The 27,355-nt window shown below is 48.1% G+C and overlaps 1 protein-coding gene across 6 annotated transcripts in view; it reads right to left on the bottom strand.

The window, feature by feature from the left end:
• DOCK6 (dedicator of cytokinesis 6) overlaps positions 1–19,444 on the bottom strand; it is a 1,219,180-nt gene extending 1,199,736 nt beyond the window's left edge. For 3 of the 6 annotated variants that reach the window (XM_069604233.1, XM_069604234.1, XM_069604236.1), the window contains exon 1: positions 19,189–19,442. In XM_069604233.1, the coding sequence (XP_069460334.1) occupies positions 19,189–19,232 (44 nt within the window). In that variant the 5' untranslated portion in view covers positions 19,233–19,442. Of the gene's footprint in view, positions 1–19,188 lie in introns of all 6 variants that reach the window. The other 3 variants (XM_069604230.1, XM_069604232.1, XM_069604231.1) reach the window with 2 other exon arrangements.
• Positions 19,445–27,355: the final 7,911 nt, after the last annotated feature.

Raw genomic sequence — 27,355 nt, 5'->3', positions numbered from 1 at the left:
AGGAGGGCCTGACTGATCGGAGGTGGCCCTTAAGAGTCCGGACTTGTATGCTTCTGTCTCCACCTTCTCTCCTAACTTTCAGTATTATGCAGATGACACTCAGCTCTCCTTCAGGCTCACCGCATCCTCCTCTCCTCTCTCGCTCATTCCTGACTGTCTATCCGCGATTCAGGAATGGGGTGCCTCCAACGATCTCTGCCTTGATGCCAGTAAGACAGAGATCCTTCCAATTGGGACCCCTGCTCCCCACTTTCCCTCTTCCACTCTGGTCACCCTCCTTGAGCCCTCTACCTGTGCCTTTCTGCAGGGCAAAAAAAACCTTTTTTGTCATCTTCGACTCCACCCTCGCCTTCTCTCCTCACATCACGGACCTCTCTAAATCCTACTACCAGCTGCACTTCCTCACAGTTATTTTTCCTTTTCTCACTTTCCCCCAGAAGCTCACGTTCTCCAGAGCCCTGGTTCTCTCTAGGCTGGACTACTGCAACAGCCACTATCTAAATATGCTTGCCTATACCCTTCGCCCTCTGCAACGTATCCAGAACGTGACTGCGAGACGTGTCCTTGGTCTCAAGCTTGGGGGTCGTATCTCTCCAGTCCTAAAATCTCTCCACTGGCTCCGGGTGGCTGCAAGGATCAAGTTCAAGACCCCCTGCATTGTCCACCAGGCCTTCTGCGACCGGGGACTAAATTATATCCATATCTCTCTTCCTAAGCACTTTACTTTTCGAGCCCACCGCCCATCCACCTCCAACTCTCGGAGGATCAGACGCATCTACAGGCAGAGAGTGGGGGGTAGATCTCTTTCCACGGCTGGTGCCTCCCTCTGGAACAGCCTCACTTCCTCTCTCCAACTTGAGCAGGACCACCTAAAGTTCAGGAAGCAGCTCAAGATCGATCTCTCACTCTCACTCTCCAACCATGCACTGCCTCCGTGTCTACCGTGCACTCCTACAGTCCCCTGCCTCCTTGCACTAACTTGAGCTTTGCCACTGCAATCTCTCCCCTTGCCCCTCCACGATCTTAATGACACATGGGCTAGTAAGATGGTTTGTTTTGCCCTCCCCTTGTCGTGTCTAAAAACACTTTTGCCCAGGCGCGTTATAAATGCCTTACCATATATCATATCTTGCTTAGCCTCTTCAAAGCCATTCATTGTATTTATGCATGCATAAACCATGGCCCATATATTTTATTTTAACTAAGCATTTAATAAGCTGTGAAGCTGGCTAGCGACCTACAGAGTGCGTTTATAAAGTATGGGAATTGCACTCCATATTGTACTATGGCGAAAGAATGTACATTATGGAGTACTCTTCCGAAATACCTATGCACCTTTCCAGGAGCAAGTTACCGGAACGCGTTTCTGAGATTCAGGTTAAATCTTATACTTATCAAGGAAATACGAGCTATAAACTTCTGTCGCTACTGTGAACAGCCTCAAACATTAGAGGCCATGGAGCGCATAACAATAGCTTGTCCACAACATATTTACGAATCAGAGAAGGACAATCATGTGATCCATTCCTAACCACGGATGAGCTATGGGGTAGAATTTACAGTGGGAATGAGGTTGATGTGCCACAGATTCCTTCGGGTCTTGGAAGTACATAAATGTAATAAATCAATAAAACTTTTAAAATTATTGATGGCTTTATGTGTAAGGTTCAATTAACCAGCACCTTAATACAATTTGAAAAAAAGGCATGCAAATTAGCAAATGCAAACATTTCAATAGAAAGGAAGAGCAATGAAGAAAAAGATAACAGAACAGAATAAATCCATCAGCCGAAGGTCATTGCAGCCCTAAAATAACTGTCCCAGAAAGGAGAAGCAAAAGAGAAGCAAGTACTATGGCAATAAACTCGTGTTGTACTCTTTGCGGAATCAGATCAAATGGACAGGAAGCAAATTCCAGAGCCTGGGAATGGTGCTGGAGAGCTCTTAATTGTGAGAACGAGATTTCTGAGCAGATCCTGGGAGAGAGGAGCAAGGGGCATGGCCCGTGCTCAAAAAACAAGTAAATGCAAATCTATGCAGTCTGGGAAACCGTACATACGAGAAAGCGCCTGCTTCACAGTGGCACAGCCAGTGGGGGCCTCTCCCAGGACGTATCCTAACAGGCAGCAAATCAACACAAAGGGTTTAGCACATTTGAATACAAGCATCCATTTGGGATGTTAGGGGAGAGCAGGGAGGCTGTTGGTGTACTGGGATAACTTGCAGGGAGGTTTGCCTCAATGTCTCCATTTCTACGATAAGCGCAAAATGTTGATCAATTGCAGGGTTCTATGGGGGGGGGTCTTATAGATTATTTCATATGGGATTTTAGAAAAGAAGTATACTTTTTGGATGTGAAGAAGGAGACAGTGTCTTGATCGTTGCTTCATCGCCGAGGCCTAGCTCTATGGGGCATCACTGATGAGGCCCAACAAGGCTGAAACACGTGTATGGGGCTGCTGTTGGTACTCTTGTTCAGAGAGGAATTGCCATTGCATTTCGGTGCTGGACTGCCCGTGTGGGCGGGACAAAGACTGATCTGCAAATGGATATTTCCCATCTGTGAAAGGTACAGTGAGTAAAAAGTGTGTTCTGCAAACTCATCTCAGAACAGGTTATCATGCCATGTTCAGAACAGGTTATCATGCCATGTTCTGCTAGCCTTTTTTGAAACGTCATTGACAGAAGACTTGTTGCCTTATATCCTGCAAAACACCCACCAAAAAACACAGGAGGCCAAACGAGGCAACAAGGCAACAATACAGCGCACAGCGCACGTGTCCGGGCCATGTTAGAGCGTGTGCTTCCAGGTAAACACAGGAGGCCAAACGAGGCAAGAATACAGCACATGTGTCCGGGCCATGTTAGAGCGTGTGCTTCCCGGTAAACACAGGAGGCCAAACGAGGCAAGAATACAGCGCACGTGTCCGGGCCATGTTAGAGCGTGTGCTTCCCGGTAAACACAGGAGGCCAAACGAGGCAAGAATACAGCGCACGTGTCCGGGCCATGTTGGAGCGTGTGCTTCCAGGTAAACACAGGAGGCCAAACGAGGCAACAATACAGCGCACGTGACCGGGCCATGTTGGAGCGTGTGCTTCCCGGTAAACACAGGAGGCCAAACGAGGCAACAATACAGCGCACGTGTCCGGGCCATGTTAGAGCGTGTGCTTCCCGGTAAACACAGGAGGCCAAACGAGGCAACAATACAGCACACGTGTCCGGGCCATGTTAGAGCGTGTGCTTCCCGGTAAACACAGGAGGCCAAACGAGGCAACAATACAGCGCACGTGTCCGGGCCATGTTAGAGCGTGTGCTTCCCGGTAAACACAGGAGGCCAAACGAGGCAACAATACAGCGCACGTGTCCGGGCCATGTTAGAGCGTGTGCTTCCCGGTAAACACAGGAGGCCAAACGAGGCAACAATACAGCGCACGTGTCCGGGCCATGTTAGAGCGTGTGCTTCCCGGTAAACACAGGAGGCCAAACGAGGCAACAATACAGCGCACGTGTCCGGGCCATGTTAGAGCGTGTGCTTCCAGGTAAACACAGGAGGCCAAACGAGGCAACAATACAGCGCACGTGTCCGGGCCATGTTAGAGCGTGTGCTTCCAGGTAAGGCCAGGAAACGGAGTGACCGGATCTTATGGATAGGCCTCCATTTCCAATGCGTTTCTAACCCGCCTAGTTGTCCTCCTTGGCAGACGAACCAGTGAGGGACCCGTGAGATGTCTCAGTCACAGGTGTTACTCCTTTTAAAATAGCTCGGGAGGTTAATGTGCTTGCCGTGCACGCCTCAGATCTAATCCTGCTAAGGCACATCAAGGTATATAACACGCCTGCTGCACAGACACAGGACAGGTTTGAATCTCGCCTGGCCCGGTTTGGATATTAGACGGTGACACAACACACGCCAGGTTTAATTTGCAGCGCTGGGATGTCTGGGGACGAAAGTGAGGTTATGACAGCAAGCCATTATCGATAACAGGGGGTCGCCGGGCAGATGGGCTCTGAATAATTCATAGCCCCCTCCTGCCCCAGCTGCTGGCGGGCACAAAGATAGCTGGTCGGGACACCCAGTGACTGCACCATCTGGGCCAAGGAGCTCACGCCAGCCTCGATTCTCCACACTTCCATCCGCGGGAAAGAGCAACATCTAGTCTGGAGGCGCCAGGGATGGGCTGCAAACTAGGGCTGACTCAAGACTGCGGAAATGTCATAAAAGCGATTTCCCCCCAAGCGATTCCCAAATGTCAACAGAGGAAGCGGCAGCAGGAAATGCAACGCTGCAGAGAGGGCCCTGTAGCCTGGAACAGCTGGACCAGGCGCAGCACTTCTCGACCACTCTGCGCGCGCGCAATCCATCCACCGTGCACTCTGCTGCGCGCAGTTACTTGCTCCACCTTTTAGTTTGGGCATTTAGGTGCAGCTGGCAGCGCTGCTTATCATCCAAAACGATTGCCAAAGGCCCTGAGCCTAGGGGAGAACTGTGATGTGAAGAGGGTGCATAGCCTGTGGGTACCCACCCACCGACAGCCCATTACAATGCTAGTTCTTATGGCTAATCCCAGCTACTACCTGCTCCCTCTCACCCAAAGTACCCCTTTATCATCCGACCCCAATCTTGTAGATCCTCAACCGCAGACACCTTCCTACCATAAAAGTAACACCATGCGTTGTTGCCATCAGAACAAAAGCGCAGACGCACTAGATAGACTACAACCTTAGACGTCATTAAAAAAAACTTAAAAGTGGGGCCCATGCGTTGTTGCCAGGAGAACTCAAGGGTACAATCCCCAGACCACAAACGTAGACAGTCAAGAGACCCCAAGCATACCCAACAGACCCAACCCATTGCCAGCATCAGAATCCAAGAAGAGATGCCCTCAGACCACAACCCCACATCCCACACGGAGACAGCAGGCATTGTCACCAGATCCCACGCGTTGTTGCCATCAGAACATAGACACCCTCAGACTACAAGCGTAGGCAAAAATGCCACCAGGTCTACCCTTCAGGACCACACAGTGGTTGAAGTAGTGAAACTATGCTCCATCTACCCCGCCCCTTTTTCTGCCCACTGCCACATACTCACCATCACTCCCCTCCCATTCAAACCCCATACCTGCTTCCTTTCTTCCCTCCACTCCACTCTGCAACATTGGGCATTACTACAGTTCTAGTAAAACTGAAGGAAACACAAGGAAAGAAAATGGATTTTAATGACCACAATTAATATGTCACTGTCCCACTAAGCATGCACCTTCATGCAGCCCTCCCCTTCACCACCCACAATAACATGGCCAGCCACAGACGCACCCCTCCATTGCCTGCAAACAAGCCTGAGCCTAAAGCCATTCACACTTGGATCACGATAAAGCTGGGCTTTTCGGCTGATCGGGAATGGGTGTTCTATCCCCAGCAGTCTCAATCAAACAGTTCGCTTTCAGCACCTGAGAGATAGTGTAAGGGAACGGCGTACCCTTTAGTTCCCACCCACTTTGACCCGTGAGGCCGCACCTTGTTGCTATATGAACCCAAGTGCAGACAACCGAAATCCAGTCGCGCAGATGCCCCCACACAAAAAACATTGAAGTCCCCAGTCCACTAATGTAGATACCATCATCACGATTGGAAAGTAGGGAGCCATTAGTTGCACCCCAGAAAATGAACTCAATCCTCGCACTCAGACATGCAAATGCTATCATCTTTTTTTATTTGTATATGGTTTCATTAAACCTTTACAAAAAAGTATAAAAGAAAATAAGAGATTTTTTTACAATGCATAGAAATACTTCATACGCAATAAAATATACAACAAAGCGATATAAATATCAATCATATAACATATAGCAATCGTCATATAAGGTTAAGATAGGGTTAGCAAAAATGACAACTTTTATCAAAAATGAGCTGTGTATATACACACACACACACACCATCAAGGAATTCATCTGGACTACTCCAATTGAAGGTTACATATAAAGCCAGACAGTGCCAATGTCTCAAGCGTACTTTGAATACATAGGCAACGTTGCCATACCAACTCAGTAGGTAAACCCAAATACAAAACCTTCAATGCACCAAAACAAGAATCTCTAAGGGTATTAGGCTGCATACAAAAACAAAATAAGGTGTTTAACCGCTTTGGGAACTGACTGACAGAATCTACAAAGGCTATCTTCCACCGTAGTTTGTTTCCTACGCAATCCAATGTCCAATGTTGGAAGAATGTTCCAGCGCAATCTTAACAAGATATGTCGATGCTTTCGATTCGGAAAAATAGTAAGTATTGGAGAAAGAGACCCTTTTTTCTTGTATTCATGTGCTAGATGGGACATAGATTTGTATGAGTGAAAGCAATCAATGGTAAGACACCAATCATAGTCAAAGTCAGAGCCAATGTTACAAAGAATTGTTTCACACGAGTTGCAGAAATTAGTTAAAAAACTAGAACATTCAATATTGTTTCCTACAAGTTCATATAGAGTATTAGATAATGGGACTTTAAATATGGCATAGAGCATAAGCATCCTCCAATGCACCCGAGACTTTAAAGAGACATTCGAATTGCAGCCAAAGGGACCGCATTTGATAAGAGAAGAACCAGTCTCCAAATGGCACCTTTGATCACATCGAGTTTAGCAATGGTAGAGCCCGTACAGAGCTCCAAGCCATGTCAGTTTAGGGGCAATATTCCCTTCAAAGAAGAGGAGGGCTGGTTTGATGGAAAAATCAGCCATATTTATGGTTACTTTTAAGAATTTGGTTTTCCAATGCCTTAGCTTTATTCAGAAGCATATTTATCTGCCCTCTCGAGCCCCTACTAGCCCCAACATAATAGCCAAGATAAATAAAGCTATTAGAAGTGGTTACCCTTACCCCCGCCAAATTCCAGGAATTATTATTTTTTTTTCCTATGAACGCCTTTGGATAAGACAAGAATTTTAATTTTGGCAGGGTTGATGGTCAAACCATTTATCTTGGCGTAGTTAGCAAAGGTATCTAAAAGACGCTGGAGCCCCACCTTGGTTAAACCAAATAACAGGAAGTCGTCCGCATTAGCCAACCATATAATCCTCGCTGAGCCAAGTCTTGGTGCAAATAGACCCTCCTTAGCTAAATGTTCAGCTTTGTCAGAAACGTACTGATTAAACACCCATGGGGCTAGGACATACCCCTGTCTGACTCCACAGAATGTATGAACAACAGCTGACATATCTCCTTTTTGGTTTAAGCGTATTCTTACACCAGAGTTGTTGTAAGCCCCCTCCAAGAGACTCAGTAGTCCCCTTGGTAGACCCCAGGATGCCAGCTTGCGCCACGGCCTCTCTCTGTCGATGCAGTCGAAGGCCGCCGAGAGGTCCACAGAGGCCATAAAGGTAGGGCCCCTGTCACATCTCCAGGCGGCCTCCTGAATGCACCTGACCACAATTCCATTAATATTTGTAGAATTAAATTTACGAAAACCGGTTTGGAACGGGCTCAAAGGGTGACAGGTTTTTTCCCAATCCTTGAGATGTGAAAGGAGTAGGGCAGAGAAAATTTTGCAATCTGCGTCTATCAGCGCAATAGGGCGATCATTTTTTGGGTCGGACCTGCTGCCACATTTGAAAATCGGGATAATGTTTGCTAACGACCATGAGTTTATGCAGACTCCAGATTGAAGGATGTCTCTGAACTCAATGCATAAAAGATTGGCCCATAGGTTAGGATCAGCCTTGAATGTATTGTTGGTTAAACCATTCTCGCCTGGTGCTCTTGATCTTTTGCACTTTTTAATTAGATCCAAACCAGTATCGATCTCAATGGGAGGTTCCCAATTAGAGAAGGGACCTATGGGTCTACAATCCACAAAATGATCGTCGCCCTGCGATAGTTTAAGGGCAAATCTGTTAGCATAAAAATCCAACCAACCTTGTTCCAAAATCGGATTTAATAAGGCAATAGCTGGGTTAGTGTCTTGTCCATTAACAATGGTCCAAAATGCGCCCACATTCTCCTTCATAAGGACCAGGAGCATTAATTCTGAGTCCTGTTCCAAAATCTGATGTTTAATAGATATGCAAAACATTTTATATCCTTGTTTGATCTTTCTAATGAGGTCCAATCTTGTGAGCCCATCGAGATTCGATAATCTGAGTCTCCTAAAGGCTCTATTCCCATTAGATTTTGCCAATGCTAGATCTGGGTTATAACAGTGGGTATGCCTATCAACAGAGGCTGAGCGTGCAGATAGTTTTCGCAGTTCGTCTACTGTTGCGCTTACAAGGGACGCGACAGTCGTAGTGTTAAAAGTTGCCATTTTCCAGTAATATGTAGTCTGGTTACACCTAGCCCTCAGATTGTGGTTCAAGGTGTCAATATTTTCAGGAGACCAATGGACAGCGGAACCAGATGAATTGGATGTAACCTGAAGCTGGGACTGTTGGGTCCCCTGAAAATGGCTTATCTTAAAGATAGCCGTTAGGATTCCATGGCCACTCCAGCTATTCATATAAATTTCAAAACAACGAACATCTCTTGCATAGGTAATCGTCGACAAAGATGTAGTTAAGCATAGAAGTAGAGTGTCCACACCGCCAGGTAGTATTATCAGTTTGAGATTGTGAGTAGCCTACCAGGGGTTGTAGGCCAATGTTACCCAGCCTGGCATACCAAGCATAGCCTACTTGTTTTTTCGTCGAGCCGGATAGGTTAACCATATTCATCTCACAGATTTCCCAACAAGATTTTGCAAAGTCACATTCACAATTTAAATCACCGGCTACTAGAACATGTCCAGAATCATTAGCAAAGACCCAATCAAGAATAATCTGAGACACAGCAGTCACAAACAATTCAGCCGCACCCAAACCACTATGCCAGTAAATATTAACAATTAATAATTTCAATTTGCCACTGTTTGAAAGATCGACACCCAATGCCCCAAATGGTAAACCCAGAAGTACAATGCCCTTTAGACCTATGCTGTTATCAACCGCGACAATTAGCCCTCCTGATGGTCTGCCCCCCAAATTCTGTCTGGCATGCTAGTCAAAGATTTGGTAGCTATCTAGATAAGTGGTCGAGGTCATCCAGGTCTCTTGTAAGCAAACAATGTTAGCATCTCTCAGCAACAGCAGGCATTCCAAGTTAGAGAATAAATGTGAGTTGCCTCTCGAATTCCATGATTTAAGACATAAGTCTGAGGTACCTGTTACATCTGTCCTGGGGGTAGGCAGCCTAGGGCACAAGTTTTTGCCACAGGGTTGAGATAATGGTAGCCCAGTCAACATCCAAATCCTGCTGTTTAGCTAAATTCTTTAGGCCTGTCATATCTTGAGGACCATGGGGGGTGTCCACCGACGATCTAGAAGGTAGCTGTGCAATAGAGAACCCCTGCGACACTGTTTCCCAAGACAGTCTAGATTCCACCTTAAAGCCCAGTTCCTGCAGGGGCTCCATTTGTGTAAGAATCAATTCCTTTGCTAGAGGAGAGGATAGAAGGATCAGGCTAGTGTCTCTGCACTCTCGATCCGGGAAAGCCACCCTGGCAATATCTTTAGAGGATATTTAAGAAAGGGCAGGTATTTCTGAGAAGATGGTCAGAATATTACATCTATTCAAACAAATAGCTACTTCCAGCTCCAGCAGACTCTGTATTTTTATCAAGTGGAGCGGTTTTTTGTTAGAGGCATTATTACGTTCTTGTCTCTGTAAAGTACCCACGGTTTGACTTTGAAACCCTTTTAAATTTACACCTTGCAATTTAGCAATATCTGTTTGCAAGGGCCTAGAAGATGGTTTATGCAATCGTTCCACCAGATCATGTATGCCTGCCAAGATTGATGGGTGTGAAGATATTGAAGGAATACTGTCTGCCTGGAACTTCTCCCACCCTGTTCCTAAATCCAAAGGGGGAACAGGAATCAGGGAATGATTAGGATGTTTATTTAGAAGAGAGAGGGTTCGGGGGTAGCCCAAATTGAAGATAATTTACCAGGTTTTGCATCACCAGGACATTGGGCATTTATAAAGGTTTTACCCTGGGCCTCAATAGGTGGAATGGGGACTTCTTCAAAGGTCCTGGATTTACCGGGGCCACATCCCCGGTGCAGTGCCAAGGTGGGTGGCAGACCTGCGATTGGGGGTGCTAATAGGGTATCTAAACCAGCTAATTTTGAAGAATCTATAAGATTCTGTAGATGGCACCTTTGCGGCAATCCAGGCATAGGTACGTTGAGTGAAGTTGGAATGTCAGTGTGAACGGTAGAATCAACCAATATAGGTTTAAGTGGAATAACTACAGGGATTCCCTGCCCCTCAAGGATAGGCCCTAGGTTTGGTTTAGATAAAGAGACTACAGGGTTTTTAGTGAACAATAAATTAGGGCGTTTTGTGGCCATTTTCCGCTTAATTGATCGCAGTTTGCGCAGTGCTAAGATCTTTTTTGGGAGCGTTAACTTAGGAATGCTTTCCTGGGTAGGTGCAATCGCAACAGTTGAAGCTTGACTAACTGTAGGGTGCGAATTGGAGATTTTCTGTGCAGAGTTAACTGTAGAGGGAAAAGAAGTAGCCCTGATGGTAGGGCAATCCAGGGATACAGTCTTGGGTGGCACTTGTAGTAGGACTATAGTGGGTGGTTCCAGAGTTGGGACATTGTCCGAGATTTCTATTATCGCAGATGTTGCTGGAAATGATTGTGCAACTATGAGGGGAGTTACATCACCCTGTGATGTTGTTAACTGACCATGCACAGTCAATTTCTGGGATAATTCAGTTCCAATCCAATCCACTTTGTTAGTTAAGTTTACAAGAATTTCAGTGCCAATGCAATCGATTTTCGAAAAAAAAGTTCTGTGATTAATCTTTGTGAGGGCTTAAGTTTTGCCCAGATGTGATCATACAGGTCAACAAAGGAACTAAGCACCACATTCAAAGCGGAGACTGTTAGGTGGGTGAGACAAATACGTTGGTCCAAGTCTTTCAGAGTATGATGTAGTCTTGGAGAATTTGTATGCCTCTGATTTTCATCCCATGAACTTGACTCCCCCACAGAATTTGGTTTATTTGCATCTATTGCTTCAATTATGTTAGTTGGGGCAGTAGGAGTATTTTGGGACGAGCCCCCTGGTTCTGTGGGATTGAAGTTACCAGAATTTCACCAGCAAAGGGCAAGTCCATGGCTTTGTCTGCGCATTCAATAATACTAATATCAGTAATATTGTTGTTACTGCCAAAGAACGCCTGGGTAGTCATAGCTGAATGGTCCAGCATAGCATTACCTCTAAAGGCTTTAGGTAATTTAATTTCCGTACTTGTAGAGGTTGCTTTCAGAATATAGTTATCCATAAATGTTTGTCCCGAAATAGATGTTTAGGAGTTTTTTGGTGCAATTTCCCCATTAGGCGTGGCAGGAATAGCAAATGCACCTAGAGACTCAGAATTATGAATCAGTGCTTTTTGAGTAGGCGCCATGGCACAAATCTCATCATAGGTGGATGGTAAATGATTGGCCATAGAAAGGGTAGATGACAAGCCCTCTTTTTGAAAGGAAGAATTGTGCACAGGCAGTGACAGAGCACAGAGGGAAGTTGAAGATGACCAACACTTAGCCCCTGCTGGTAGTGGCTGGCTGCTGCCAGCCAGATGTGACAGAATGGCATCTGGAAACATGGAGGATCCTTTTTGGCTTCTTAAGCCAGACCTCATGTTGAAAAAAGAAGAAGAAATAGGAGCAGTCAACAAAAACAAGCGTAGAGCAAAACGGCCAGATCAAAGGGCTCGTAATAAAACAGTAATTAAATATGAGCGCTGCAGTCTCTGGAATAGGTTTTGAATATAGGTATGAACAGTTCCCAGGTTAATTCACTAGATGCAAGGATCGTTAAAAAGTAGATGAATGTTACCAGATCAAAGAGTTTGCAGTGATGATAACATTGATGCCACCCCGCAGTTTCTGGTATTAAACGATGTGGACAGATAAAAGTACTTACCATATGCAGGAGCACTCAACATATGGGAGATCAGAATCAGTCAAAAATAGCAGGATATTCAAATAGAGAATAATAACCAAATCCTAATGTTTGCGTATATGGGCAGCAATAACCAGGTTATTCAGTGGTAGGAAGTTAGTGTTTACTATTTCCCAGCATCCGGCAGCCATCCACGCCAAACAGCCAAACAGCACCAGCCCTTCTGCCATCAGGGCTTCGGCGCAAGGGTGGCTGTGCGGGAGATTTAAGAGTCCCGGTGACGTCACGTGACAGCATCACATGATCTTCAGCGGCTCCGCCTCCCTAAGAGCAGCAAGAGCCAGGTGCTCGCAGTGCTGCCTGGAGGAGGCAGCTGGCTGGAAACAATCTGCAGTAAGAACAGATTAAAACACGATCCTGCAGGTCTATAGGAAATGTCAATAATGCTTTCACTCAGCGCAGATGCTATTGTCACAGTTTATACTCTGGTCGGCCCCAGATACTGCCGCATCCCAAAGATTAGAGGACTCTTCTCAGGCACCCGGCACGTCGTAAATTACAGAAACCGCATGATAGTAAGCTGTGAAATCAAGCAGGATGTGTTTAGAGAAAGAACACACCCTCCATGTCAAGCCGACTGAGACACAGCACCCAGGCATGGAAACGTGCAAATCCCACAGGAGTTTCTATTGCTATGTTAAAGGTTCTTTTACCGCGCACTGTCGCCACCTGCGTGATGTCTTGGTGTTATGGGGATAGTCTCAAAAACTCGCAGAATGACCATCCAAGGGCTGAGAAACAGGTGATTTGGAAACAAAGCAAGCTTGAGAGATTTGCCAAAAATGTGAAGCCTCCCCTCCCCCCACTGAGATTAACAAGAGAAAATAACCTGTTCTACAGGGTGGTGCCCGCTCGGAAAGTCTGTAGTGGATCTATGCACGTGATATAATACATAAACTAAGATGGGAAGCAGTGGAGTGCTGTACGAAGGGTACGCATGCACAAAGGGGGAGTTACAGATAGGGTTCAGAGGCTGCAGGAATGGGTAGGTAGGGCTCGTAAAATCTACTAGCCCACTCGCATTGCAGAGTAGATTTTATGCAGGGCGAGTACCATTTGCATGGTACTTGACCTTGCTGGAGAGTATGGGGAAGTTTGAAACGTTTACTTGACATTTACTGCAAAGCAACTTTGTTTGCAGTAGCTGGCAAATAACATGTCCACTGTGCATGGCTGGCCTTTCGGGTGGCAGCGTTGCACCAAACCTAAAGTTTTCTTATGGTGACATGCTCCATTGCACACAAAACACTGGTAAATATTTTGTCACCCGTCACAATGGGGCAAGTGCATTTCTCTTAGGTCGAGTATGTAAACTAAGGAGCTCACCCTGCAGGTTTAGTGGGACTTTTCCAAATTTGCAACGCCTGGTAGCGGAGAGGCGCAGTGGGAGAAGAGAAGTAGGGTTGAGTGGAACAATCAGCAATTGGTGAGATTATTTGAATAGTAGGGTCTTCAGGCACATCCTGAAGTGTAGAATGGAGAGTAACAAGTTCCAGAAATAGCGCCATTGGGCATAGTGGGAAATTGCCTCATTTTTGCAGTATTCTTTCTACAGTGTTGCTGAGTCGCAGCCTCTAGTGATATAGTTTCCCCAACCATGGAGGGTGGGGTTTTGGTTGCAACTGCTTAGCAGGTGAGGCAGACCACCTTGACCATGATGCCTGCTTGAAGGGATAGGTAGCCGGGTGCCGCTCAAGGATGAGGCGATGTGTGTGAATTCTCTTGGGCGAGTTCTGTGATAAGACATGATTGTACGCTGCAGCATGCCTTATCACACTGTGGCATACCAAAGGAGGAAGATCCATTTGCAGGTCATTCTGGTCCCACCCACAAGTGAAGTCCAGCACTAAAATGTTAGAAAATTCTCCAGTGAACACAAGCAACAACAGCAACACAACACATGTTTCTGCCTGGTTGGGCATCAACAGTGAGGTCCCGTGTCTCTTGAGGCACAAAGGGCAAGTTGTCCATGTCTGGAATTCCATTATTAACTTGCGAGTAACCCACAATCATTTGAATATTTGCCAAAAATATGATCTCTCCTCTACTGATGATGAACAAGGTCAAATAACCTGTTCTATGTGATGTGAACTGTGAGAAACCAAGGGGTGTCTCACTTACCAGTTACTAGATTGAGCTTTATAATGCCACGCTGTATGCCACTCACGTGAGAATCATCTAGAGGTCTGAACAGTCCCCTTGAATGAAAGCTGCAAGAGTTGACTAAAAGGATTGGAGGATAGGATGTGCAAATGTTTAAAATGGACTGACTGGAAATATCCCTGGTCACCCACAAAAGACTGCCTGCTAAAATATTCCCAAACCCAGAGTTAGAGCTTGCCCTGCCAAGAGTTCTGGACTTTGGTCTAGTGGACACAACCAAAGTGACTAAAAGCAGTGTCGCTTGCCCAGGACTATTGCTCTTCAGGTACGTGAAGTCATAATGGGACTGCCTCCCTCTCACGCTCCAGGATAGACATCTTCAACAGAGCAGCATGCGGGAGCCCTAAACTGAATTCTGTGCAAGGCATGGAGAGTGAACTACCAAAATGAATTGCTGCAGGGTTCTGACAGGTGAATGCGCTCTACCAAGGGTGCCCAGGGGTCCAGGATTCACTGTACTGCAATGGTGAAAAATGAGCAGAAACTCCAAGAAGCATTAGCACCCATGGGTTCTCCATCTTCAGAGTTCATGAATGTGTTCTTTCAGTGTTCCTAAATTCACCAGTAGTGTTTATCATTAAAAGAGAGAACTACCAACAATCACTGGGCACAACCTTCTAGAGGATCTTTGTAAGCAGTCAGCTGGCGGCTTCTGAAGGACATCCCACTTACCCCGTGCAGCTTTGGCAAAGAGCTAGGCTTGCCAAGGTCCTCCGCTAGACACTCAGACATGTTATACTATTTGTGATGGCTTTAGCTGTTGGCTGTGTTAGTGAGACAGCTGCACTGATCTTTTTTCCCCAAATTGACTATTTATGACACCTTTGATTTATATAAAAGCCTGAAGACTACACTCTTAACTGTTTTGCACTGACATTACTCGAAGGCTGCATTCCCCAGCACAGCATTTTCAGTGAAGGTAAGCTTTATATTTCGTCTGTGCTACCTACAGGTGTGCTAAGGGTACTTCAAGGAGGATTGTCGTCCGTCTTCCTCTCTCTGCAAAGAGTAAGGTAGGGTTTTGTAGCAACTTAGAAAGGGTATGTAAAGCATCTAGCCACTATCACATACAACTCTTTATATCAGCAAACCATACATTTAGATCTCATCAGACCCCATAACAAACGGCACAAAACCCTGAATGCTGATGTCTTCAAATAACCAAAAAGTAGACGCCATAGAAGGTAGATGCAAATAGGGTGGCGGCTCGGAAAGCCCTAAAATACCCAAAAGGTACCCCCAGTTGCCCAAAGGGAGATAGATGCTATCAGTACCAAAAAGGCAGACACCCTCAAACAAAAAAGAGAGGACATCAGTCCAACACGAAAGGTAGATGCCCCCAATGCCACAAAGGTAGATGGCATCAGTCCCCCCACACCCCTTCAAGGTAATTACCATCAGTCACCCAAAGATAGATAACAAGCACAAACCAAATGCCAGAAGGGAGACGCTAGTGAGGCAAAAGGCAGAGACCACCAGATGCCCTCAAACGCCAAAAAAGTCCCTTATTTAAACTAAATAATTCCCGATACAATTGAGAACACCACATGACCCATGAACCTGGACCGCTTTGAAACCCTGAATGCAGAAATAATCAAACACCCTAAACGTAAATGCAGACAGACGCCATCAAACGTTGATTCAATCAGTCCCCCAAGGAAGATGGCAGCAGACCCATAAAATGTGACACCAGTTAAACACCATCAGTCTTGCCAAAGGTAGTCACTCTCAGATTCAAAATGTAGCTGTCCTCACTACCCCAAAAGGTACCACCAGTCTCAAAGGAATGTACCATCACTCACCCAAAAGGGGACACAACTAGCCCCCGCAAAGGCACCATTAGACCCCACAAACGTACATACAATCAGCCCTCTCACAAAGATATCTACCACCAGTTCCTCGGAAGTTAGATGCTATCAGATTCCAAAAAGGTAGACCCCGTTTTATGTCCTTAAACCCCAAAAGCCTATAAATAGAGATTCCATCAGTCCCATTAAGTGAGGCGTCAAAAAGGTAAACACAACATATAAAAGTTATCAGTCCATCAAAGGAATGCACCACCTGCTCCACAAAGCAAGACATCATCCTTTCCCACAAAACGTGGAAGCCATCAATCCCCAAATAATAACAAACATGCACCATCAATCCCCCCCCAAATATAGATGCAGTCAGATGTCCTCAAGCCCCAAAAATTTAGATGTCATTGGTCAGCCAAAGGAAGATGTTATTAACAGTGAGGTGCCATTTAGACGTCATCAGTTCCACAAAAGTAGACACTAATGGAAAATCCAACGTTTAAATGTCACTAATCACCCAAAGGGAGACACCATCAGCCCCTCAAAGCAAAGCCATTAAGCCCCCAGAATAGAAGAGGTCATTCCCCACCAAATGTAAACTATCAGGTACACACCATCAGTTTCAGCCAATAGGAGATGCCTCAAATCAGTCAATGAAAAGGACGCACCGTGAGCACCCCCATAAGGATTTGCCATCGGTCTCCCCAAAATGTTGGCCCCATCAATCCCCTCCAAAAGGGAAACCTCATCAGCACTGCCACCAAAAGTAGACATAACACGACCCTAAACATTGGTGTCATTAGACCCTTAACGATAACATTCCCAGATCCAAAATGAAGAAACACTGAAATCGCAGACGTTATTAAACCACACAACTCCAAATGCAAAATACCCCCAAAGGATATAGTTGCACTTTCTGGCAGCTCTCCTGCCTTCCCCTATTCCAAAGCACCATGGCTCTTCATCCCAGAACTTCTCTACTACCAGCAGTTCTGCACCCAGGATAGCCCCCTGCAAGACTCCTCTGACTCACCACATCCTTTGCTAGACCCATGAGCCTCCACTGGAACCCAGGATATGTCACCCTCTGCCTACACTCTTCTCCCCGCAGCACCCAGGATAGCCCCCTGCAAGACTCCTCACCACATCCTTTGCTAGACCCCCGAGCCTCCACTGGAACCCAGGATATGTCTCCCTCTGCCTCCACTCTTCTTCCAGCAACACCCAGGATAGCCCCCTGCAAGACTCCTCTTACTCACCACATCTTTTGCTAGACCCCTGAGCCTCCATTGGAACCCAGGATATGTCTCCCACTGCCTCCACTCTTCTTCCAGCAGCACCCAAGATAGCCCCCTGCAAGACTCCTCTCACTCCTCACCACATCCTTTGCTAGACCCCTGAGCCTCCACTGGAACCCAGGATATGTCACCCTCTGCCTCCACTCTTCTTCCAGCAGCACCCAGGATAGTCCCCTGCAAGACTCCTCACCACATCCTTTGCTAGACCCCTGAGCCTCCACTGGAACCCAGGATATGTCACCCTCTGCCTCCACTCTTCTCCCCGCAGCACCCAGGATAGCCCCCTGCAAGACTCCTCACCACATTCTTTGCTAGAGCCCTGAGCCTCCACTGGAACCCAGGATATGTCACCCTCTGCCTCCACTCTTCTCCCCGCAGCACCCAGGATAGCCCCCTGCAAGACTCCTCACCACATCCTTTGCTAGAGCCCTGAGCCTCCACTGGAACCCAGGATATGTCACCCTCTGCCTCCACTCTTCTCCCCGCAGCACCCAGGATAGCCCCCTGCAAGACTCCTCACCACATCCTTTGCTAGAGCCCTGAGCCTCCACTGGAACCCAGGATATGTCACCCTCTGCCTCCACTCTTCTCCCCGCAGCACCCAGGATAGCCCCCTGCAAGACTCCTCACCACATCCTTTGCTAGAGCCCTGAGCCTCCACTGGAACCCAGGATATGTCACCCTCTGCCTCCACTCTTCTCCCCGCAGCACCCAGGATAGCCCCCTGCAAGACTCCTCACCACATCCTTTGCTAGAGCCCTGAGCCTCCACTGGAACCCAGGATATGTCACCCTCTGCCTCCACTCTTCTCCCCGCAGCACCCAGGATAGCCCCCTGCAAGACTCCTCACCACGTCCTTTGCTAGAGCCCTGAGCCTCCACTGGAACCCAGGATATGTCTCCCTCTGCCTCCACTCTTCTTCCAGCAGCACCCAGGATAGCCCCCTGCAAGACTCCTCACCACATCCTTTGCTAGACCCCTGAGCCTCCATTGGAACCCAGGATATGTCTCCCACTGCCTCCACTCTTCTTCCAGCAGCACCCAAGATAGCCCCCTGCAAGACTCCTCTCACTCCTCACCACATCCTTTGCTAGACCCCTGAGCCTCCACTGGAACCCAGGATATGTCACCCTCTGCCTCCACTCTTCTCCCCGCAGCACCCAGGATAGCCCCCTGCAAGACTCCTCACCACGTCCTTTGCTAGAGCCCTGAGCCTCCACTGGAACCCAGGATATGTCACCCTCTGCCTCCACTCTTCTCCCCGCAGCACCCAGGATAGCCCCCTGCAAGACTCCTCACCACATCCTTTGCTAGAGCCCTGAGCCTCCACTGGAACCCAGGATATGTCTCCCTCTGCCTCCACTCTTCTTCCAGCAGCACCCAGGATAGCCCCCTGCAAGACTCCTCACCACATCCTTTGCTAGACCCCCGAGCCTCCACTGGAACCCAGGATATGTCTCCCTCTGCCTCCACTCTTCTTCCAGCAACACCCAGGATAGCCCCCTGCAAGACTCCTCTTACTCACCACATCTTTTGCTAGACCCCTGAGCCTCCATTGGAACCCAGGATATGTCTCCCACTGCCTCCACTCTTCTTCCAGCAGCACCCAAGATAGCCCCCTGCAAGACTCCTCTCACTCCTCACCACATCCTTTGCTAGACCCCTGAGCCTCCACTGGAACCCAGGATATGTCACCCTCTGCCTCCACTCTTCTCCCCGCAGCACCGGTGGCTTCTTGCCTCCCATTCTACCCCTGCCCTCACAGTACATCCCCAGCTTTTCCTCCTCTACCCAGGGGGGCTGCTCTAGGCACTCACCCCCGTGATCTCACCCCCTTCTCCCCACCGCCGCGCCTCGCCTCTTCCCTCCCCTTGCCCGGTGCCCGGCGGCGGCGCCCCCTCTGCCCCGCTCCTCACCGGTTGATCTTGTGGGCGAAGGCCCTCCTCTCAGCGCCCGCCATGCTCTGGGGTTCCGGGCTGGAGCTGCTCCTTTCTCCCCGGCTTCTCTCTCTGGCTCTCTGTCTGCGCCGGGCCCGGCTCCGCCTCCCCCGCCGCCGGCCGGACACTTCCTCTACGCGAGTCCGAGGCTCTGCTGCCGCCTGCAGGCCTCAGGGGACGGTGCGGCCTGGGTGGGAGCGGAGGGGCGGGGCGCGGCCTGACAGGCCGGAGCTTCACGGGGCAGGGCCTGGCGGAGCACACATGAAGCCGAGGACATGTGTTCTGCGGGCAGTCCGAGCGCCTCAGGGGGGGCCTGCCCCTCAGGGCAGAGTCTGGGGGCACAAGGGTCCCACAGGACAGGGCTTCTCATCACTGCCTAGTCAGTGGTCAAAAGGGGCCCTTGGAGCACATTTTTTCACGAAACATAATGCAAGTTATAATGATTTTATTTAGAGAGTCTGCTGCCTGGCCTAACTACTATTGACAACTAGGTCAAAACGGATCTATAATTGTTCTGTCGTGCTTGCAATTTGTAGAATCTGTGCAGAGGTGTCACCTTTGGGAAAGAAATGTATTGATCAGGTTTACTAACCGTGGTTGAAATGCATATTGAAAACGTTGAGTGCCACTGGTTACGATAGCTCAGCGTGTCAACCACTAGTTGCAGAGATCTATGTTCACATAACAGATTACTGCACAACATCATCAGAACGTTTGCCCTCTCTGAGCTACTGTGCTACAAAACAAAGTACCAGCACTATGAGTTTGCTTGTTGTACAAAGGAACATAGCATCAGTAGACTGCAGGGCTAGGCGGTTGTTAAACCGCAGCAAGGCCCAGCATATCATTATATTTACCACCACCATTGAAGAGCATAATGGTGTTGTCGGATAGGTACTTATCAGGACAAAATGAAGGCAGTAGAGGCAAAGTGTTCAAGCTCGTATCCTGGCTTTTCCCCCATAAAATACAGTGATCCTGGCTAGTTTATATACCAGCTAGATTATATAATGGTATAGAACTGAAATGAAAAGTTCAGTCTGCTCATATTCTGGTATAGAATGTCACATTTTCTTCACATCATGTTCCGCTTGTCAAAGTCTGTCATAAAATGAATATAAACCCGTGAACGTTTCACACTGTTTCTTTTGGTGGATATATTTAAAATACAATAGTAAAAGTCTTATTAGAATTATTTAGGTTCAAAACACTTTGGATTGTGGAACTATGAGTTTTTTAAATTGTCATGTTGATGTTTCTGATGATTTGTGTACTTTCCAAGCCCGGTATTCAAAACATGGTATTCTTTTAATTCTTGAAAGACAACCTGCATTAACAATTGCTGCTTGCTGTATAACACGAAATAGGAAGCAATGTGGCCAAGTGCTGAAATTGAAGATGGTCTTAAATGCCAGCTTCACTACGTAACTAGTGGCTCACATGTATCTTGAATCCACATTAGTAGACGTGTACCATCCCAGTAATTCTCAATCTGAGTTCTCTATGGGAGGGTATGTGTACCTTTTGCATAGGGCTACTACTTTGACATTGTATTAGGATCTATATAGTGCAAACCTAGTTAGGAAGTGATGGCGCACTGTAAAAGTAATATAGGGTCAACAGAGGTTGGTGAAAGTGGAGGTTACAGGCTATAGCTTTGTTGTCCCATACAGGTGTGGTGTATACCTTAAGAGTGGCAGGTCCTAAGTGATGCTTAGGTATTGCCTGATGAGCCGAGCCATGAGTTCCTTCTTAAACTGCAGGAGCCTTGGTGCAGTCCTGATTGCGATTGGTGTTCCAGTAGGCTAGGGCATAGCAAGAGACATGCTGTTTCCTGGTTTCACCTGTACCGGCCAGTTTAGTCTCGATCCTTGTAATGGTCGGACCCCTAGAGGAGTCCATCCCACCGAAGCACGAAAGTTTTGTGGCTCGATAGGCCGGTGTTTGGATAGGAGTCGCCTTGCATGTGTTGTAGGCAGTTTTGAAGAGTATCCTGGCTGGTTTGAGAAGCCAGAGTTATTCTCTGAGGATAAGGGGAGATGCAGTGAAATGGCCTTCTCTCCATATGAACCATGCAGCAGTGTGTTTGAACTGTGCCGGGGGTGGGGGCGAGGGCAGGTGTGTGGCCAGGAAGGGGTTTATCTTCCGGGATAGTCCTAGTTGATAGCAGGCAGTTTCAGAAAGGGGAGATTGCTGTTAATAATTAACCAAAGCATCTTTACTACAGCCTTTATAACTTCAACGTGTCTGCTAGAACACAAGTGCCCTCATTGTGCACTGCAAATGGTTCTATATAGCACCCAGTGCTAAACATAATGTTCTCCCATACTACAAACCTACACCACAACCCCACCTTCATTAAATCTTTGCAATATAGATACAAGCTGGTTTAGTCTACGTTATAAAGTACTTAAAAGTAATATGTAGAGTCAGATCATTGTCTGACGCATGTGTTCATCGTCTACATAAAGCACACTCTCCTGGAAGTTGTTCCTACAAAAGCTGTGGGAGAAACTTATGTTGATGAGGATGTGTAAACTATTTTCCTAGCCTTTGGCTCTCAATTGAAAGTATAACAAAACCTCGCTACAGCCTTCCAAGACTTGACATAGGCTTTTATCCGTTTCAATACGCAACATCAACGGAAAATGTAAGCCAGATCCTCAAGGCCGCATGCATGTTTGAAAACAAGACATATTTATTTATATAGTTTATATGCTGCAACAAAGAAAACATGTTCTCTACCCACAAGCCATAATTGCTAGTTTTGTCAGTGCTACACTATAGTAAAGTACAAGTTGGTCTTTTGTCACTAGCATCTATTGCAAAAGGAATCACTTTTAGGCACTCCCAATTGTGGGAGATAACGCGGAGTGCGCTGGTAGGGCGTAGAAGGAGGAAACTGACATATAGGTGGCATGGTTGTTGCTAAAGACCTTTATTTCACCAAGAGAATAAAGAGAAAAACGACCATTCCCTATCTCTAAGAGGGGTTCCCCTGCCTCAAGTAAAACACTAGGGGTCGTGTCAGAATGTCAAAACATACTTCTATCCCTTACGCTTAGAACTAAACTAAAGGTAAAGTCGACCTTCTTGGTCCAGAAGAATGACTCCATTCTTCTGGACTGGAGATCTAGGTTCACCTCCTGGTGATGAAAAGAGTTCTTTATGAAGCAACAAAAAACAAAGTCCCAATGGCTTCCTTGGGTTGCTTCTTCCAAAAATAGAAAAGTATCTAAAATTTGCTTTCCAGTTCACAGTCCCAGGGGTAATTCCACCATTCCCCTGGTCTTCCACAAACTAGGTTTCACAGTACAGCCGGCCAGGGGGATGACTCCCATCCCCATGGTCCCCAGTTCACAATTCTAGGGGGATGACCCCCCCTCCCCCAATCTTCTTTAGGTTTCGTAGCACCTGGGGGACTGTCTCTCTTCTCCTAGTCTTTCTCCGAATTTGTTTCACAGTTCACAATTCCGATAGAGGTGCCTGCCTTCCCCTAACCTTTCTCAGGTAATTTGTAATGCCAGGGAGACTGACTTCCTTCCCCTGGCCTGTCTTGCCATTTTGGTTTCACTGTTCGCAGTTCAATGTTACCAGGGGAAATGCCTCCCTTCCCCTGGCATGGTTTGCACTTCAGAAGTCCTCAACCAACACTGACTTCCAGTCTTATGGGTGCGGGTCCCAAACACGTGTACTTCTCTTGTCTTTTTACTGTAGATCTGGTTCACTATCCTGCCAGGTACTGTGGAAGTGGGAACCAGGCCAAACTGCTCTGTGTGGGAGACCCCAGTCAGGGCCACCGTTTTGGACCAGGGAGTCAACAGACCCAGTGGGGGTGCTTTGTGTACGCAGACGGACTGGGTCCCCCCTCTGTAATAACAGGCAGGTTGCACTGAAAAGTGGGACCACAATGAAAGCGCCAATGTCTTTGTAGAAACTAGGAACAGATTTAATACAGGAAGAGGAGTAAAGTCATTGGCCCTCATTACGACCCTGGCGGAATTCGGAAAACGATGGCGGAAATGCAATACCGCCATCGAATAGCGCTCGGTGCGACTATGACCCGTCACCGCAAAGTACGAAGCCACTAGCGACACCGTAGTGAACGCCAACGCCAACTGCACCAAGCACGCGCGCGCGCGCCATGCCAAACCGTAAACACCACCATGGCGCAAGGGTACGCCAATTCCGACCCTAGCGGACATGTACCTAACGCCATCAAGCATGGCGGAATGTACCATTCCGCCATGGTGAGAAGTACGGCATCGCGAATCAACCGTAAACGGCCCCACTGAGTGCCTGTACACCGCTCCCTGCCCACAAAGTACAACTCCCCGTAGGTGCAATGAAGCCACAATGCAACCAGTGAAATGTACAAGTCACCCATGCATGCCAACGAACAAAAAAACACAACAGGGGCCAATGGGAGCTGCAGGGCACAGATGGCACGAATACAGAAGCCATCCCAATGGACATGACCACAGTCCCCCACCAAGAAACGCACGCAAACACAGGCACCTGTGACCAGCAATATTCCGAAAATCACATCATTCCACCAGTCCACCTGGCTGACCGGCATCTGTCACACAAAACCCAATCCCCCGCCCCTGAGCATGACAACATTCAAACAGTCATATTGGCAGCCCCCATCCCTGACCTCACGGGCTTCGTAGGCAAACGCGCCCAGTACAGTAGCACGCAACTAAACTCCGAAGCTGGAACCCAATGCAGATCTCCTCACAATACATCGCTCCCCAAATAGGCATATGCCACATCACTTGCAAAGAAGAACGCTACACGGGCCAAATCAGAATAGAAATTTAATGCACAACAAAATCACCAAGCCCATACAGCCATCAGGCCATGAACTCCAAAACACATTTCACCATTGTGGGCTGCATCCGCAAGAAATGACCAGCCACTACTTGTGTGACGCCCTGTTCCATCATGGTACACAGAGCCACATTCACGTACGAAAAGGCAACATGGAAGCGCACAGAACCGCAGGGCCGTCCCAATGGGGAGGCACTAGTCCAGCTGAAAGGCCGAAATGTTGCTCCGAGCCACCAGTACTGCGTAAGGGCATGTGGCCCATTGGCGATCGTCCCATAAGATCGTAATGCTGCTCCACTGATTAACACGAAGCAGCAGGTGTCGGGAGTAAAACCCATCTGCAGGAGTGGCATACAGATGGCAGTGGCAAAAGGGGAGGAGATACCTGTCAACCAAAAGAAAAGAAAAAGAACAGAATGGCCATCAGAACTACATTCCAACAACTCACTTCAATGATCACACTAAATCCACAGCCATATGCATGCTAGCCCACTCCAAAGGTCCATCACCACCCAAAAACCACTTGCGACTCATAACTATCTATATCGAGGTGTAAACACCATCACAAACGAGTGTACCTGTGCATGCGTCTGTCAAAACAGAATCCATCAGATGGTATTGGTAACGTGCATGGACACAAGTGTCTGAGGGCGCGTCGAGACAGGGTGGGCTCAACAAGGCCAGATAGACGATGGTCCCACTATGGCAGCCCTGCATCACATAGCGTAGGGGAGGCGGATAGATCCCAAGAAGCCCTGTACATGGCAAACTCTGTATCAAATCACCTGCCCATGCATCCATTCATCATTCCCTCATCCCGGGATTAAAACGCCTGAATATTTACTCACATAACATTAGAAATATCCATTGAGTCTGTGCGTTATGCAGCCTGCAAAATCCACAGTGCCCCAGCCCGTAATTCCAGTGTAGTGAAGTAACATGTATTTGGGAACGTCCGGCCTCATCGCCCACGTCGCTATTGCGCATCCCATACTATTCATATCAATCATTGCATCCTCGCCATGGCCCTGTCCCAAGGACATTGAACAATAGTACGTTATATTTATAGTCAGACCTGTGGGCATTTCCTCGCCGCCAGCTGAAAACCGAAAGCGCCGCCCTTCGAATTCCTCATTTGCAACATCACGTCGAAGAGGCATCTGTGGCCGTTTGAAATCACTAATTAATCCATCGAGTGCGGCTGTGTGTGAAAATGGCAACTGCCTTCACCCACAAATGGGACGCCCCGCCCGTCGTTGCAACTCGGTACAGTGATGCATGAGGGCCCACCGTTACTCGAGTACTACGTTCCACTGACCCTTCACAAGTCTGTTCGCGACTGCACAGATAGTATGTGAAACAATGGGACCACAGCAGAATGAACATATCAACCAATGTTACACGGCCATCGGGTACAAATACATGATTGCAATAGCAAGATGCCATTCCCCGAATTGCAGCGTTGTGCGCGGGACGTGCTCGGCCAAAGGGGAGAGCAGTTTGCACAGGTGGAATGAATCTCCACAGGTGGAGGCCATACAGCCTGATAACACATAAATTGCACAGCCAGTCTCCTCCCACAACCACACCGAAATGCTACCGGCAGGACTCGCGATGTTGGCCCTGGGGGACATGATAGCACTGCAAGTACTCCAACTCCAAGAAGAAGACGAACACCAACTACAACCGGCCGCACGGAGGAGACGCAGGAGGAGGAGGAGGGCAAGGCAGGGCCAGCAAGGGCCGCCAGCACAGCCACTACCACCACGCAGGCAGCCCGCAATCCCACGCCTCCGAGCACATCCGTTCAACCTCACTGATGAGCAGATCCACACCCTCTACCGTCTGGACCGGGACACCATAGCCGCCATTGTGGACATGACACAGGCTGACCTTGTCAGCATGATAGATAGCCCAACCGCCATCCCACCCCTACTGAAGGTGGTGTCTGTACTACACTTCCTGGCCACAGGCACCTACCAGCACACAGTCGGACAGTTGCATGGCATTTCTCAGCCACTGTTCTCACGGACACTATTGCAAGTGCTCGATGCCCTCCTGCAGCACGCAGACGACTACATCTCCCTACCACGCTCGGAGCAGGAAATTACCAACACAAAAGTGGGATTCCATGCACTTGGCGGCATACCGGGTTGCATTGGTGCCATCGACTGCACCCATGTGGAATTGGTCGTCCCACATGCCATGGAGGCCCAGTACCGCAACCGAAAACAATTTCATTCTCTGAATGTACAAATGGTGTGTGACTCCAACAGGATCATTACACATTGTTGTGCCCGATTCCCTGGATCAACCCATGATTCTATGGTCTTGAGGAACTCTACAATACCACGCTACATGGAGCGACACGCAGGGAACAGATCCTGGCTACTCGGTGAGTCTCATTACATGCATGATAATGTGGGGTATGTGATTCGGCAATGACCTGGCAGGAAGGGGGGGGGTGTGCGTACGTAGCAATGGCATTCCACATCATACGTTTATCGTCCACATACAGGTGATGCTGGATATCCACTGAAGAGATGGCTCCTCACACCAGTCCGGAACCCACGGGACCAGCATGAGGAGGACTACAACCATGCCCACTCACGTACCCGTGTAGTCATTGAACAGGCATTCGGCCTACTGAAGGGTCGTTTCCGCTGCCTCAGCAGGTCTGGCGGGGCACTCCTGTACCGCCATGAGAAGGTTGCAAAGATGGTGATGGCATGTGTCATGCTCCACAACATGTGCGTACGTAGAAATGTGCCCATGCCCCCTGACGCAGAACTGCAAGCACCTGATGATGGTCATGATGAGGGTGGGGATGTGGCAGCACCTCAAGGAGTCTGCGAGGCACCGGAGGGCCGTGACATTCGTCAGCATCTCATTGATGTATGCTTCTAGCACTCACGCCTGGTGGCTGATACATGGACACGGGACTCGTGGCACTGTGTGTGTCTGGGACATGCACAATATGGACTGTACGCCTATGATGGCCTAGTACACAAAGATCAATGTCCACACATCTCATTGGTTGATCGTGCACTGTTTATGGCATATGTGATATCATGTAGTACACCCTATCGACCCGCCACCCAAGTGAGCCCAACACACCCCCTCCACCCTCCTACCTCCCCCCCGAACACCAGTGTCCAAAGATGCTCATTGTCAGTGGGCTGTCGCTATTGCAAGCCCCCTCTACGGGTATCAGGGGCACCCCTGCCTGTGGAGCGCAGGTTCCTCCCAGATCTACGTTGGGGGCTGCCCTGGACGGAACTTGCAACGGATGATGTCTCTGCCTGCTCACGTC

The sequence above is a fragment of the Ambystoma mexicanum genome, chromosome 3q (assembly GCF_040938575.1).
Source record: "Ambystoma mexicanum isolate Mex_15411 chromosome 3q, UKY_AmexF1_1, whole genome shotgun sequence".
In the NCBI taxonomy this organism is placed as follows: Eukaryota; Metazoa; Chordata; class Amphibia; order Caudata; family Ambystomatidae; genus Ambystoma; species Ambystoma mexicanum.
The sequence above is the reverse complement of the archived record's forward strand: the minus strand, read 5'-3'. Positions and strand labels throughout refer to the sequence as shown.